The sequence below is a fragment of the Salvia hispanica genome, chromosome 2, assembly GCF_023119035.1.
Source record: "Salvia hispanica cultivar TCC Black 2014 chromosome 2, UniMelb_Shisp_WGS_1.0, whole genome shotgun sequence".
NCBI classification, from domain to species: Eukaryota; Viridiplantae; Streptophyta; class Magnoliopsida; order Lamiales; family Lamiaceae; genus Salvia; species Salvia hispanica.
Window position 1 is genome coordinate 23,723,135 of NC_062966.1, and position 16,339 is coordinate 23,739,473.

Here is a 16,339-nt window from a genome sequence, read left to right on the forward strand (position 1 = left end):
TATGCATCCATTAGTTTTAGTTTGAAAAATATTGAATAGTATGAGTCTTCTTCCAACCCACCAAAAAAGCTCAAAAATCATTTTTTTTTTTGTTTAAATCGGTAAGGAAAGTTTATGTGTGATAATTTTATTAATGAAGATAGAATCAAATCTTCATGTACGAATTTCATTATTTGTAGTATATGACTTATTTTCTCAGTAATTTGTAGTATATGACTTAAAAGCCACAACTAAATTAGAATCAATCTTCAAATCATTTTATAATTTTGCAAAGATTTTATATGGTTTATTTCTTATTCCTATATAAGAACACAACAAGATAACAATATTATTTTTTTAATTTCAAATTAAATCTAAAAAGTTTGGATATTGTTTATTTGTACAATTTATGCATATTTATTCTGTCATTTTTATTTCAAAATTTTCATTACATAATTCCATTATATTTTTCTTATTTAATATTTTGAATAATTACATATTACTCAAGCATTTCGCGCGATAAATTATTATTTAAATACTACCCTTTAAAATATCGGTAAGCAGAGTAAACGATTTTTCAATCACTTTTTCTTTCCCGCCAAGTTTTCCTTTTTCTCTCCATCTCACACTAGCTATGGCTGCTGAAGATCCCGATCAAACTTCCGATTCTCCGGATTACGGTTAGTATTTAATTTTTGAATTCAATCATCTCAACATGATTTTCGTTTGATATTTGATTATCTTTTTCCGATTCCGATTGGTTTTCTTAATCTGTATATCATGATTATCGTTTGCTGTTAGGTTTTATTGTTGCATTTTCTGTCGTTCTATTATTTTCTATCTGATTTCCGATTGTTATTTCGATTTGTAATGTTATTTCGATTGGATCTCGAGAATCAGTTCTGATAACCGGTAAATCAGCTCAGGAAATCGTGTATTTAATGAACATTGCACTTTCTCTCGTTCTACGATATATTTCTAATTTTCGATTGTTATTTTGATTTGGAATGTTATTTCGATTTTATCTCGAGAATCAGTTCTGATAATCGGTAAATCAGCTCACGAAATAGTATTTTCAATGAACATTGCATTTGCTCTTGTTCTATGATTATCTATCTTATTTTCGATTGTTATTTCGATTTGCAATGTTATTTCGATTGTATGTCGAGAATCAGTCCTGATAATATGTAGATTAGCTTAGAAAACTGTATTTTCAATGAACATTTTTATTTTCTCTCGTTCTATGATTATATTTTCGATTGTTATTTCGATTTGTAATGTGATTTTGATTGTCTCACTAAAATTAGCTCTGTTTATCCATAGATCACTGGTTGTATGATCATTGTATTTTCTCTGATTTTCTATACATGAATGGTGATTGGAATTTGTGTTACGATTTCGAATTTGTACTTAGATAATCTGTTGTTTATTCTATTTTCAGACAAAATGTTTGATAAGGTTACATCTGAGCCAGAGATATTAGCCGAATATTGCGATTTTGTGGCTACTGCTCAGAAGAGTTCAGTTCATTCGCATCAATCACGAATTGTTCTTCCAGCACTTCGGTTCTTTTGATAAATCACCTATTTGTAATAATTTTTTTCAGCTGATAAGTCGAGTGCTCAAGTTCACAATTCCTCTGAGGATGTTGAGGATGGTATGGTTATCTTATGCTTAGTTTCTTAGTCTAAATTATTCTGACTCTGCCCTCAAACAATATTGAGGATGGTATAGTTATTTTATGCTTAATTTACTATCTTCTTTTCAGTGGAAAAGACCAATACCCTCATTAACAAAGTGCCTGAATTGGAATACCACTCTAGGGCTGAAGGGACTACTTCTAAACATCAGACTCAGCCCTCAAACAATGTTGCTGATGGTATGTTTATATTATAATTATTCTCCATCCTAATTTACAATTCCTTTTTAATATTGTTTGCATTTTGCAGCTGAAATTCCTTTGTCTGCGAGGGCAACGGTTTTGACTCTTGCTCACCCAGGAGTGAAAGTCTTTCGCAATCGCCTAGGACAAGAAAGTGTTTTATGTCCTGACTGTTGCAAATTTGGCGTCCGTTCCAGTCCGTATGCCTCTGTTGAGGGTTGTACTAACCTAAAGGCATCTGATTTCAAGAAGCACCTGGAAACTACATCCCATAAAAATTCTGTGAAGAATAAAGAAAAAGGGAAGCAAAAGGTCTCCACGGGTGAGGACTTCCTTAAAGCTCAGACTGCTGGTCCTGTTTCTCGAGAGGAGCCATCTCCAACTGTCTTAACAGTTCTTCAGGAGTTAGTTATGTCCATTGAAAAGCTTTCGTCCACTGTGGATAAAATTTCGTCCTCGGTGGATAAAATTTCGTCCTCGGTGGAGAAGCTGGTGGAGAAGCTTTCGTGAAAAACCAATTTAATCTTTCATGTCTGATATCTAGGATGTAAATTTGTATGCGATATGAACTCATATATTGTTAACGCTGTTCTTGTCTTTTTTGGGACCTAGAATAAGTCGGAGGAGTGGTCTGTTGTCATTGGTTTTTCACTCCACTGCTAGACAAGATAGAGCTTTGAATTTTGAAGTGGTTACATGAGGAGAGTTAGGTAAGATTGGTGATTCTTGATCTAGAAGGCACTTGATTGTTGTTGTTAATAGTTGGATATAACACGTATTCAGTTTATTGTTGGTTTCTGGGATATCACAAGATGAAGTTTCACTGACTTTTGTGTTGATTCATTTTGTATGTTTGAGTCTGGGCCAATGATACTCTAGCTGTTTGGATATTTTAGGTTAAATGTTAGGAACAATCGTGCCTATAAGTCCAAGGAGAATATATCTATTGGTGGAGAATTCAGGCTGAATAGGTTGTATGGTGTTACAAAATATTTATATTAACATTTATATATATAAACATATAACAGGAAAATTTAGGAACTGTAAAGATAATTTACTAAGCTATTGTTCTTAGAGATAAAGTGCATTAATATATGCCAATGGGCATGATCAATTGACTCATTCACTTTAATACATACAAATTTTGATTTAGTTTAATCGACTCGTTGAATTATTTTTGGCCAATTTGATTACATGAATAAATTACAAAATTTGATTTATTCACCAAATTTTCCTTCCTCTTTATTACTACTTCTCCAAATATTCTTCCTTTGTCTATAATAAATCGACCGTTTTATTAGAAAATCTTATCATTCAATCAAATTAACTCTTGTGTGTAAAAACTGTTACTATTATATAATAAATACCTCACACACAAACAAACTAGTGGCTATCAAAATCGACGACCAACTATGATTATCAAATTAGATGATGTTATTGGGACCAGAGAAGAAGATGAAATACTACCATCCGGGGGGGGGGGGGGGAATAATTTATTCACGCGCGTATATGTCCGCGACAAGGTATGTGTTGATGGTGGAAGTCAACTTTGCTCACACTTTATTGGTTCAAGAGTTGAGGTTACCTACTCAAAAACATCTGAAACCGTATGCTTATAGAGTTAATGAGACCAGAGTCGCAAGGGTGAGATCAAGTGTTAATGTCATTTTCGATGGGATGGTACGCGGATGTGATTCATTGTGACGTGGTCCCTACCCACATGAACATATGCCAATTGTTACTTGGGAGGCCGTGGCAGTACGATCGAAGAACCTTTCATGACGGGTATAACAACACATACACGTTCCAATTTTTTGGTAAGATGGTAACTTTGCTTCCTTGTTCCGCCAAGCAAATCAGATTCGCGCCGTTACCAATAGAGAAAACAATAGTATTGGGTGAGTCACCAATACAAGACCAAGCGGAGGCATAGAATATTATTGTTTTTATTATGAGTTTGGACTTATTTTTGTGTTGATTTTTTTAGATTTTAATTTTACTATCTTTTTGCATATGAGTCCAATTGTCAAGCTTATATAGCCAGTAGGAGTATTGTTCTTCGCTTTTGATTAATAAATTAAAACATTGTGAATCTTAAATGCAAAAGATATGGTAAAGCTGAATACATATCAAGAGCATTAATTGTAAAGAAATTCTAAAAAAATTGATTTATTTCTTTACAATCTTGCACTGTATCTTCGACTATCAAGAGCATTAATTTACCCCTCTTAATGGATATTCTTATTAAGATCAAGGTTCATGCAACAATTTTGAAATTTTGTTGGGGAATTTATTAATTTCATATTAAAATTATAATTTTTAAAAATTACTACTGTACGTTTTAATTTTTCATATTTCCACTTAAACGCATATTTTGCTGTAAAAATGAAATAGAGACAATGGTGTGGTCAAATATCTGGCGTCGTCAATCTATTAAAGTTGCTTTTACAAAAATGCGCTTTGTTATTATACAACTTCCGTCTACCCACCATGAAAGCAAATATAAATTAAAATCAGACGGATTTATTAAATTTTTCATTACATAAACTGATCTTCAATCACAGTTTAATATAGTTAAATTTCTTATCAACATTTTTATTAATATTTATTAATTTCTATATTATTCAATCCTCAATAATATAATCCTAATTTGTAGTAACTATTAATACACTATACTGTATGCGATAATTAATATTTAATGATAATAGAACATGACATAAATGAAATTGAAAAAATGACTGATCTAATATAATCGGTGTACTCCGTTGGGTATGTCCATGATGTGAAATGCTAATACTGTGATTAATGTAATAATGGAAGATGAAATAATTATTTTTATGAATAATATCTTGTAACTATATGTAGTAATTAATAAATTGTGATAGCCTCGACACATACGTAGACAGTCGAATGCGTGTTTAGCATACAGATGACTAAATTAACTATGAAATCAAGAATTTTAAGAGCAATAGAATATTATTGAAAGGTGTGGATGATCGATCTTAAATATTAATAAATGTAAACTCAATTTAATTACTAATATTAAGTAGAGATTAAACAAAAGAACTTTCTTCCTTGTCTCATTCGTTCACTTAAATTCGGCGGAAATGCCATGACAACTCACAGAACTTTTTCTTTTTGAAAAATTTGTAAACGATATCGTTTTGGTACAATATTATTTTAATTGCAATAGTGTTTCTTTACCCAAAAAAAAAAATACTAGCGTTTAAATATATTTTGGAAAGTTTATACTAGCAAATTGCACCCTTTAGAAGTAATATTTAAATAATAGTAGTACTTATTTTGGAAAGTTGAGTGTAAGTAATGTAAGTAATTAATTTGGGGTAAGTTGTCTAATAATAATATCTAGTAAATATTTCTTATTGAATCGAAAAGGAAAGGAGGGGTGAAAATTTGTTTCGCAAAGCAAGTATTGAAGGTTTTAATTCCATAACTAAAAAAATATTAAGTTTTATTAGGGTTTAATTAGGGTTGGAAGAAGATCAAATCTCTAATCCTCTTAATTCCTTCACCTTTCTTGCTCCCAATAAATATATACGGTTTGATTAAAAATTGTCATTCATTCATCAAAATAAATCGAGATGGCCAATAATACCTCTAAAAAAGAAAATGAATTACAAAGAGAGTTCTTTTTCTTGACGCGCGCAAACGTCCACAACAAGGTATGTTTTGTTGAGATTAGTAGTGGAAGTTAGCTCTAACTTTGCTAGCACGTTATTGGTTCGAGAGTCGGGGCTACCAACTCAAAAACACCCAAAACCTTATAACGTGCTCATGTACTTGAGTCCCGCGGTCATAAAGGTGGAAGAACAAGTGTTGGTGCCGATTTCAATGGGATGGTACGCGGATGTAATTCTTTGTGACGTTATTCCTTTGTTTCATTGTTTTATGATACTCGGGAGGTCATGGCAGTACGACCAAAGGACTTCTCACGACGGGTATAACAACACATACTCGTTCCAATTTTTTGATAAGATGGTAACTTTATATCCTGATTATGAAGCGCAAACCGCTATGAAACATGTATTTACATCAATACAAGATATGTATGACAACATACGTGAGAACGGAGTCATTACACAAACCACAAGCCCCTCACCGAAACAGCCTTGCCCGCCAACCAACGCAAGTTTACGCTCGCAACGACTGAGATCCAAACCTATTAGGTTTAGAGATTATATTTCAAGATAAGAATGGATCTCCAAAATTGTCTTGATTAGTGTTTTTTATGCTTTTAATTCACATGTATTTTTGTAACTTAATTAGTTTCCGTTGTCTTTGTTATAAGTATCGTATTCATTTCAACATTGAGATTATTTTGATTTTGTGATTTTTCCCTTTTCAAAATATCGTTTATAATTTTCTGAGATTGAGATTTTGTGTTAAGCGGTGTTTATCTTTGCTTGAGAAAAGTGAGGTATATTAATTATCACAATTTAATTAAGAAACATCTCCATCCCCTTCCCCATCTCCCACTCCACTCAGTACTAACAAACTACAATCTTCTGAAAAAATTATGTATTTTTTCTTCATTTGGTTGGCAATATTTACTTGCATTTGTTCTCCCAAATTCTTTATTGATGTGGGCTCATTTTGAGTTAAGTTATGCGTGATTTTGGGTTGGTTTAGTGGGTAAACTTAGGTTTTGTGAGCCCTTTCCCAATATTTTGGAAATATTTACATTATTGAAGGATTTTTTTTTTCTAAGAATTCCAAGGGTTTATTTGTTTTCTCTCGAATCTTCTCTTTTTTTGGAATTTTATTGAATAACGCACAATGTACTGGAATTCAAATCATACTAGTACTACTAATCTACTATAGATTACTGAAAAAAAATTGAATATGAGTTTAATTAGGTTAACGTATTATGGCTTTTAAATCATATACTACAATTATTGAGAAAATAAGTCATAGACTACGAATAATGAAATTCGTACATGAAGATTTGATTCAATCTTCATTACTAAAATTATCACTGTTCATAATAGAATTTGAACTTTCCTTCCCGATTAAAAAAAATGATTTTTGAGCTTTTTTTGGTGGGTTGGAAGAACACTTGTAATTTTGTAAACCAAATCTCCCTCCCTCTGAATATATTACTTCTCCAAATATTCTTTCTTTTTTCTATAAATCGAGGGTTTAATTAGAAAATCTTATCAGAAATTAACTCTTGCGGTCAATAAAGAGGGTTGTCATCTTAACACATCCCTATATATATATGAATGCTTTAAAATACAAACAATTCTTATTGTAAAATTACTAAACAATGAACATTTTATGCACTTGTAATGAACATTACAAGTATATGTAATGAACTGTCCCCTTGTAATAACATTATGCATATAATGTTCATCACAAGGGATAGTCTATTATATGTTCATTACAAGTTTAATTATAAGAGCATCAAATGTTCATGGTTAAAAGTTTTACAATAAGAAATGGTTACCAAATAATTACGATAAAAAAGAAAAAAGAAAAATAATTAAAAATAGATATTATTTTTAAGAATAACTCCCCACCGCACGTACCTTCCACTGCAGTCCGTATTATTAGCTATTTTCTTTAACAAAATAAAGGAAAGAAATATAAATTAAAATTACATGGATTAATTTCTATATTTTTTAATCCTCAACTATATAATTTTTATATAAAAGACAATTAAGTAATAGAGTAATAACTAAATATATAAAGTTTAAAATTGAGAGGTATAATGTGTATATATTTATCATTTCTCGTGTATTATATCTATCATTGCTCACGAATTCATTTTATCATAAAAAACATGAAATTTAATCCTTGGAATATCAAAATTTACTAAACAATTTGAATGGTGCATTTGTTAGACATGAAACTAGAATCAAGATTGACTCTGAACACGGGAATTATATTAATCGAAATCTTGTAAAACGAACTAAGACAAATCAATTCGAATAAAAGATAAACTTAGTGTAATAAATCCTTATAAGCAACAAAGAAAAGCCAGAAGATAAAAATATCTTTTATTTTGAAACATAATCACTAAACCTAGTAGGTTTGGATCTGAGTCGTTGTGGGCGTAAACTTGGCTCGGCCCACTGGGCCGCTTTGGTTGGCTGTTTTAGAGAGGCTTCAATTGGGCTTGTGGTTTCCTGTAACACAAAAATACACATGAAATCAAATTGAAATCAAAATCAAACTCCTAAAATCATATTAAAAATAAATAAATTAGCATACTTGTTGTTTTGATATTTGGGCATCCCTCTTTTTCTTTATATGGCTTTGCACGTGGTAGATGGGATATAAAGTCACCAGCTTATCACAAAATCGGAATGAGTATGTGTTTTTATATCCGTCGTGAGAGGTCCTCCGATCGCACTGCCATGATCTCCCGAGTAACACATGGCAGTGAGACATAGGGACCACGTCACAAAGAATTACATCTGTGTAGTTTTCCATTGAAACCGGCACCAACACTTGCTCTTCCACCATTACGCGCAAAGATTTCAAGCATCCAACCATGAGATAAGGGTTTGGGTGCTTTTGAGTAGTTATCCCCGAATCTCGTACAAATAAAGAGCTAACAAAGTTAGCGCAACTTCCACTATCAATTATAACAGCACACCACTTGTTGTAAATGTATGCGCGCGTCAAGAAACAAGACTCCCTTTGCATCTCCTCTTCTTCTTTAGACTTAGGCCCAACAACAACATCATACGCATTCATCATCTCGGTTTGTTTGTATACTTAATGGGAGAAAGGGAGATGAGCGATTCTGTTTTGTGAAAGTAAATTAGAATATCAAAGGCTCTAGAATTCTCAAGCACCTAGTTATAGTGCAAGGATCTGATCGAAAATAATGTAAAATATAAAAGAGAGTTACGAGCAAAAAATATGAATTTTCTCAAAACATTCCAATATTTATAAAAATTATGTACCCGCACCTAGTTAAGTAAAGAATTTGTCACGCCCTCCCCCTCTTTCCTTGTCGATTTAACTTCACATCTTTTTAATTTAGAAATTATCTAGATTTACCCTAAATTAACTAACTACAAATATACTTTCCAAAATACTATTTATATGCATATTATTGAATTCAATCCCCCTTTCATATATACCTTTTTACCACTCCTTAATTTTAGTTTTTTCTTAAAGAAGAAAGCCCATTTCTTCATTTTGGTGTTCTGGCCCAATATGGACACATATGGAGTACGGAGGAGTATTATTTTAGTGGGTAAATGGCTATAAACCTACTCCACAAAATTTGATCAAATTTTGGTCTATCTTGTAGTACTTTTTAAAAACAATCAATTATATCATAACTTGATATATTTCTTAATCATCCCATAACAAAAAAAATTCATCATGCTATACATCTAAATATATCAATGTAATGCGTACATATTAAAATCGACAACGTACCTGACTAAATGTATTAAATATCATCATTTTAATAGCCGAATGTTTTATTCACATGATATATTTCGTTTACCAAATGCATATATACATAGTTTCCTCCAAATCATAGACTACGAGACAATTGAGAAAAATGTCAAAGTTATGATATATTTAGTCATTTTTAAAGTTGCTGCATACACTAGAATTTGACAAAAATTTCATGATTTTTTTACTACTACGTGAATGTTAGACTAATATTCGTGTAGTATATCTTATTTAAACTTAATAAAAATTCAAATATTCAAATCCATCCTAACTAAACACAAATGCAAAAAAATCACTAAATTTGATTCACACTTATGATTCAAATTACTACTACAAAATTTATCATAGCAATTTACAAAGAGGAAAAATATTTCCAGTTAAATTAATATCCAATATTGGGCTAAAATGGTTTATAAAGTTTTAATTCTGGCCACGAAAAGAGTTAACAAAGAATTATTGGGGTCAAAATGAGAATACTGAACAATATACATACAGATAACATATAAAAAGGGGCGAAGCAATTTGAGAAGTTGATTGCTTCGAAATTGAAAATCATCTGACCCTTTTCAATTCACTTTGTAACCAAAAAGGTTTCATCTTTATTGGTTTGCAATCATTCGCTGCTCGTCCAAGAATCTTCCACCAGCTGCGGCAAGCAAGGAAACAATCTTTTCCCAATTTACGGTACCAATTCGTTTTCCCAATTCCGAAATTTAAGTTTGGGCATATTTCCAATCAACGAGTCTTAATTTTGCTTCAGTTAATTGATTATGTTTCTGTTTAACTGTAATTGTAGGTAAATTTTGATGTTAATTTTATGAAGCTTAAGATTTGTTGCCGCCGTTGGTAGAAATTTTTTTATTATTGCTTCTTTTTTGTTGCAATTGAGAAAATGGAGGCGAGTAGCAGTAATGTTCTACTGAATTCGAACTTAGAGCCTAGGGATGATCTTGAATTCGATACACATGACGAAGCATACGCGTATTACAAAGAATACGCGAAATCGGTTGGGTTTGGTACTGCTAAATTGAGCAGCCGTCGGTCTAGGGCTTCAAAGGAATTCATCGATGCTAAATTTTCGTGCATTAGGTATGGGAATAAGCAACAGTCGGATAATGCTGTTAATCCGAGGCCTTCGCCTAAGATAGGGTGTAAAGCTAGCATGCACGTGAAGCGTAGGATTAATGGGAAGTGGTACATTCATAGTTTCGTGAAGGAACATAATCACGAGCTTTTACCGGATCAAGCGCACTTTTTTAGAAGTCATAGGATTGCTGATTCTGTTAGCAATGATGCTAAAATGAGGAGGAAGAAAGTTCCTCCTTCCGTGTTGAAACAGTACGGCGCTTATCAGTTTCTGGGGTCGTGTATGGAGAACGTGATCCGGAATCAGCATGATAGGGGGCGGTTTTTGAGCTTGGAAGAAGGTGGTGCTCAGCTTTTACTTGACTTTTTTTCACAAATGCATGAAGAGAATCCGAAATTTTTCTATGCGTTGGATTTCAACGAAGAGCACCGGCTGAGAAATGTGTTTTGGGTTGACGCCAAAGGCGTGGAGGATTTCGTGTACTTTGGTGATGTGGTCTCACTTGACATAACCTATTTCACAAGCAAGTATAGAGTTCCTTTGGTTCTTTTTATCGGGGTGAACCATCACATCCAGCCTACGTTGCTTGGTTGTGGGTTAATAGCAGATGAGACAGTATATACATTTATTTGGTTGATGCAATCATGGTGTTTGGCAATGGGGGGACGAAGCCCTAAAGTTCTACTCACCGACCAAAATGAGTCTATCAAAGCTGCTGTTCACTTGGTCTTTCCAGAAACTCATCATTATTTCCATTTATGGAACATTCTGGAAAGGTTGCCAAGAAGGCTAGAGTACCGTAACGTGTGGCATGAATCTTTCATGGGGAAACTAAATAAATGCTTATATAGATCATGGAACGAAGAAAGTTTTGAAAAACGATGGTGGAAATTGACTGAAAGGTTCAGTGTTCAAGAAGATGAATTTTTTCAGTCCTTATATGAAGATCGGAAACTCTGGGTGCCTGTGTTCACAAAGGATGTTTCTTTTGCTGGGTTGTCAGCAGCTTCGAGGTCTGAAAGCTTGAACTCCTTCTTCGATAGGTACATAAATGGGGAAACTTCTTTGAGAGATTTTATAGGGAAATACGAATCGATTCTTGAAGACAGATATGAAGAGGAGGCTAAAGCAAATTTTGATGCGTGGCATGAAACTCCAGAGCTGAAGTCGCCTTCGCCATTTGAGAAACAAATGCTGCTTGTTTATAGTCATGAGATATTCCGGAAATTTCAAACGGAAGTTCTAGGAGCAGCAGCTTGCCATCTGAAAAAAGAAAATGAAGGTGGTTCAACGATAATATATGGAGTGAAAGACTTCGAAAATAATCTAGGTTATTTGGTGGAATGGAATGAATTGAAATCTGATATATACTGTTCTTGTCGTACGTTTCAATCTAAAGGATATCTTTGCAGGCATTGTATTGTGGTTCTCCAAATGTCCGGTGTCTTTAGCATACCATTTAAGTACATTCTGCAACGATGGACGAATGCTGCCACAAGTAGAATTCCCCTTAGTGAGAAATTGGATGAAGTGCAAGCTAAGGTCCGGCGTTACAATGACCTTTGTCGACGAGCTATAATACTGGGGGAAGAGGGTTCATTGTCAGAAGAGAGTTATAACAATGCTGTGACTGCCATAAACGAAGCTCTCAAGCACTGTTCTGTTGCAAATCAGCCTTCTGATCAGAGTGGTCTGAGACCCAACATTTCTGCACCTCTCGCGATACTAGGTGCTGGAGACGTTTCTGCACCTCTCGCCATACTAGGTGTTGGAGGGTCAGAGCAGAGTGTCACCATCACATCTGAGCAGCAGGTGCCTACAGCTAAAGTGATCGACACAAGCAAAGGTTCAAAGAGGTCGAATTCGGGGAAGGAGCCCGCAAGCAATGGTGGGATGACTAGTAAAAAGGGGAAGGTTGGTATCTTATCCGTTTATATACTTTTTTCGTGATGAATACTTAATAATCTTCTACTTTTTTATCTATGGATCAGGTGCCATTGGAGCCTCCAATTGCTAATATCGGAACTCATGGCATTTTTCAGCACATGGTGCGACACTTCATCTCTTAATAGAGATTTTATAATTATATTTCTTTTGTTTGTGAAAAAGAAGTGTTCCTCTTTTCTGCTAATATTACAGAAACGTGAGAAATTTTCGATAGTTTATTTCTCAGTTAAGTATCTTCATGCTTTTTTGCTGACGATTGGGTGTCACTGTGGTTCAAATCTATCCTTTTTAGCTTACATTTTCTCTTACTCTGTGCCAGTTTCCTGTTTTCTAGAATTTGTTTGAATATGCATCTGGACCCGCACGTTTGTTGTCCCTGTCTGGGCGTGGAATCTCGACTAAAGTTTAATGGACTCGATGAAATATGACTTATATCCACTGTTTAGATATGCCTACGATGCAACACAATTGACTGATTGTTGCCTAGTTTAAGCACTTAGGTAGGGAGTATGTTTATATGAGTGTATTTATACAGAGACAATGTCTGTCGTAAAAGAGCTTCTAACACGTTTATACAACAGGTCGGTCAGTATACCTGTGGTAATAGTTCATTTCTCTTTCCCACTCTCTTACTGAAGTTTAAAGATGCAATTTTTGGAAAGTGTATGTCATGAGATTCAACGAGTATGATTATTGATTAGAATTAATGAGAGATACACTTCGATTTTCTCTCCAGGATGTACCTGCTCCGTTGGATTATCCTGCTATGTATCCGAGATTCCTCACAGCATTGTTAAAAGGCGGCGAGATGTCCAAGAGAGGCGTGGAGATGCTGGGCGAGATGTTGGAGGAACAAAGCTGAAAAGTACAAAGGTCATATAGAAGATTTCTGGATATGAGCACAATTTTTTTCCTGCTCAAATCTATGGAGGTATTTTATTGATTTAAATGATTTCTTTGCATCAAAGATTCAATTTTTTTGTGTTGGAAAAAGCTCGATTAATCGTTTCTTCTTTGAACAGCCTCGTACCTCGCAGATAGCCTCTCCTTTCATTTCTGATTGAGAGGAACAACTCCTACTGAAGCGCTCCGTCTAGTCCCAGACTACCAAGATAATCTGTCTCGGCTATGGATGCTGAGACGACGTCCATCTCAGATGCAAATTCTGCCTCCTGTTACGTCCAGAAGGGAGGTGCTGCTTCCCCGTGACTAGATCAAGCCCACTTTTGGAAACGGGCCGTGTGCAAAAAAGGGGGCCTTTCGACGCTGTCAGAAAGGGGCAGGGCCCACTCTGCTCGACGTCGCTGTGGCCAGTTCAGAATGTTCGAAGGAGACTCGGATCAAGATTGTGTGTGTGTTGGAGAATTATGCCCAACTAGATTAGTTAGTAGTTAATGATTTAATGAAGATTTGATGGATTTTTAATCACCAATCAAAACTTGTAGAGTTGTAGTAGTATGCATTTTGATAGTGAGATAGTGTTTCTAGAACATGGTTTTTGAAATTGCATGATTAAAGCTTTCCTCTCTCTAATTTGAATGATTGATTTAGATGAGTTGGAAATTTATGTGTCCAATTCGTGTCACAGCTTGCTTTCAATCCTATTCATCATAGAATAATTCACAATCTCTCTCTCTCACTCGTCATTATCAGCAATTATCACTAACAAACCATCTCTTTCACAGACAGACACACACCCATACTTCATATTGGAACATATGTACATATTTAGGTTTATATTGTTCTCACTTTGCGAATGTATGATTTTTAATCAAATAAAGGAGTAATCATTTATTACTCAGATTGTAAATTAAAATATTTAATATAGGCATGAAAAATGAAAAATCTGATAGTATGAGACAAAAACTGAATTTGGGGTAAAAATGTATCACATCAACACCAAATGCCACGTTTCTGTGCCCAAAAAAAATAAAACATCGTATCAAACATGGTTTTTTTTTTCAAAATTGAAAAATCATTTCTGTTAAATTAAAACAGAATTGAATTAAATTATTTATAAAAATGACCCAGACTGAACAAAATTGCATAAAATATCTAAAAATATATGACGAGAGTGAATAGGGAAGTAGCCTTAAAGCCGAAGGATCTAATTTTCACTTAGGATCGATTGGAAATGTCATAATCGGCATCCTTTGTAAAAAATTTAGTTTACGAAGAATATATTAAACGATGTCAATTTGATTATATATATATATATATATATATATATAGGGGTATGTTAGGGTGCCACCACCCCTTAAAATAACACCATACCACCATTTCTAGCCAATCATTTGTACACGTGGACGAATAATAAGTTGCCACGTGGCAAAAAAAAAAACCAAAAAAGAGGCGGGCAAAGAATATCGCTGGCCTTTAAACAAACAATTTTTTTAAAGAACGGCCAATATCTCAACACGCGTTAGGCAATACAATCTATAGATTGTTGTCTAACGTGTTGGATATTGTGAATATATTGCTTTATAATATTGTTTGTATAAGCGTTGTCACGTTGTCATTTTAAGGGTGGTTGTCATTTTAACACAAACCTATATATATATATATATATATATATATATATATATATATATATATAAATTACGTTATAAGAGTATAATTTTAGTTCTAATTAAAGTGAGAAAAATATATCTTTCGTGGTAGTTCACTTCATGAGTTCATGTTACATGTCTACCCAATAAATTTGCCTTTAACATGATGTTTTGGATCTGCAACTTCCTCTAACCAGTATGGCATATATGAGAAATCACTATTGATAATTTTTAATACAAATATATAAATAAAATAAAATAAAATAAAATATGTTTGTAATGATGGAAATACTAAAGCATGTTATCACATGCCTTCCTTTTTGTTATGCTTAACTAACATGTCCACTTCATACATTCTCATATGCCTAACTCTCTCTCACTTTCTACCGATTCCAATTCCAAGTGGTACTTATTTTAATAATTAAAAATTTTAGGAAGTTTAAAAGTAAAATATCCAAAGCATATGCCGGTTGAATTATACTAGTAGTAGTAACTAAAAAAAAATAGCAGTAACTATTTCAATAAATTTCCATCTTATGATTAAAATTGAAGTGTCAAGTTGTTCATTTCGAATGCACATTCTTTTGATCAAAGTCAACAAAACATATAAGAATAGTACTAGTACAATTTTAAAATGTTTTGGGGTAATTGGGTTGTCCCTACATTCAACCACAAATTATTTACTAATTTAATAAAATTAATTTCCACCGACGCTTGCACCCACCGACTGTCGTGAATCCAACTACCATTTACATTAATTTTGAACACCACAAAATTAAATACACATGTATACATATATTTTTCCAACTTGAGTAATTTTATAGTACTAATATTCATGGAAGGGAGACTTTTCAGAATTCATAATTATTAATTAACATCACATTTTGTTGAGTAGTGGAGTACTATACTACTAATAGATATAATTTAAAATGCTAAATTATACATATAGATTTTATATTACTATATAAAAGGAAAAAAAAAGAGTAAATTGATAAATGTAACAAATTCGAGCTCATTTTCATTTAGCCAACCACTAATGTTTTTCCATTCTAAGTGTGACATGAAGAATCATTTCCTGCTTTCTTTTTAGTAATTCCGAAAATATGATTATATTAATCACAAATTCACAATAGTATAATAAATTAATAATCAGATTCATAAAATAACTCCTTGGTTTTGATACTTTGGGCAAAGTGTAATTAATTTAATATTTAAAATTGTCATGCTATAATTTTGACAAATTTATCATTTACTGGGCCTTCTGGCATTCTGACACAAATAAAATCATATGAAATCTGAAATCGATCATTTACTCATGTGAAAAAAATTAAGTCAATTTCAATATTCAAGATTTACCACAAATTAATTCAGCAATTAATAACATACAAGTCCCTGATTAGTATACTCATATTTACTGTACTAAGTCAACTTCAAGCAAGAAATTCAGCAATTAAT

The 16,339-nt window shown here is 33.1% G+C and overlaps 2 protein-coding genes across 2 annotated transcripts; both read left to right on the forward strand.

Moving 5' to 3' along the window:
* Nucleotides 1–613: 613 nt before the first annotated feature.
* LOC125206534 lies at nt 614–2,479 on the forward strand. The gene is made up of 5 exons (XM_048105779.1): nt 614–659; nt 1,421–1,498; nt 1,586–1,636; nt 1,748–1,858; nt 1,929–2,479. The coding sequence occupies exons 1-5, from the start codon at nt 614–616 to the stop codon at nt 2,369–2,371; spliced, it is 729 nt and encodes a 242-aa protein (XP_047961736.1). The 3' UTR covers nt 2,372–2,479.
* Nucleotides 2,480–9,827: 7,348 nt separating this feature from the next.
* Nucleotides 9,828–13,825, forward strand: LOC125207706 (protein FAR1-RELATED SEQUENCE 4-like). Its single transcript, XM_048107163.1, has 5 exons — nt 9,828–9,985; nt 10,098–12,302; nt 12,380–12,436; nt 13,072–13,266; nt 13,358–13,825. The coding sequence occupies exons 2-4, from the start codon at nt 10,194–10,196 to the stop codon at nt 13,195–13,197; spliced, it is 2,292 nt and encodes a 763-aa protein (XP_047963120.1). The 5' UTR covers nt 9,828–9,985; nt 10,098–10,193; the 3' UTR covers nt 13,198–13,266; nt 13,358–13,825.
* Nucleotides 13,826–16,339: the final 2,514 nt, after the last annotated feature.

What these genes read in the sequence shown, in the direction of transcription:
- LOC125207706 (XM_048107163.1), top strand. Translation starts at nt 10,194, where the DNA reads ATGGAGGCGAGTAGCAGTAATGTTCTACTGAATTCGAACTTAGAGCCT. An exon ending in TGACTAGTAAAAAGGGGAAG is followed by an intron (nt 12,303 to 12,379) that starts GTTGGTATCTTA and finishes TCTATGGATCAG; the next exon opens with GTGCCATTGGAGCCTCCAAT. An exon ending in ATGGCATTTTTCAGCACATG is followed by an intron (nt 12,437 to 13,071) that starts GTGCGACACTTC and finishes TTTTCTCTCCAG; the next exon opens with GATGTACCTGCTCCGTTGGA.
- LOC125206534 (XM_048105779.1), top strand. Translation starts at nt 614, where the DNA reads ATGGCTGCTGAAGATCCCGATCAAACTTCCGATTCTCCGGATTACG. An exon ending in TTCCGATTCTCCGGATTACG is followed by an intron (nt 660 to 1,420) that starts GTTAGTATTTAA and finishes TTCTATTTTCAG; the next exon opens with ACAAAATGTTTGATAAGGTT. An exon ending in CTCAAACAATGTTGCTGATG is followed by an intron (nt 1,859 to 1,928) that starts GTATGTTTATAT and finishes TGCATTTTGCAG; the next exon opens with CTGAAATTCCTTTGTCTGCG.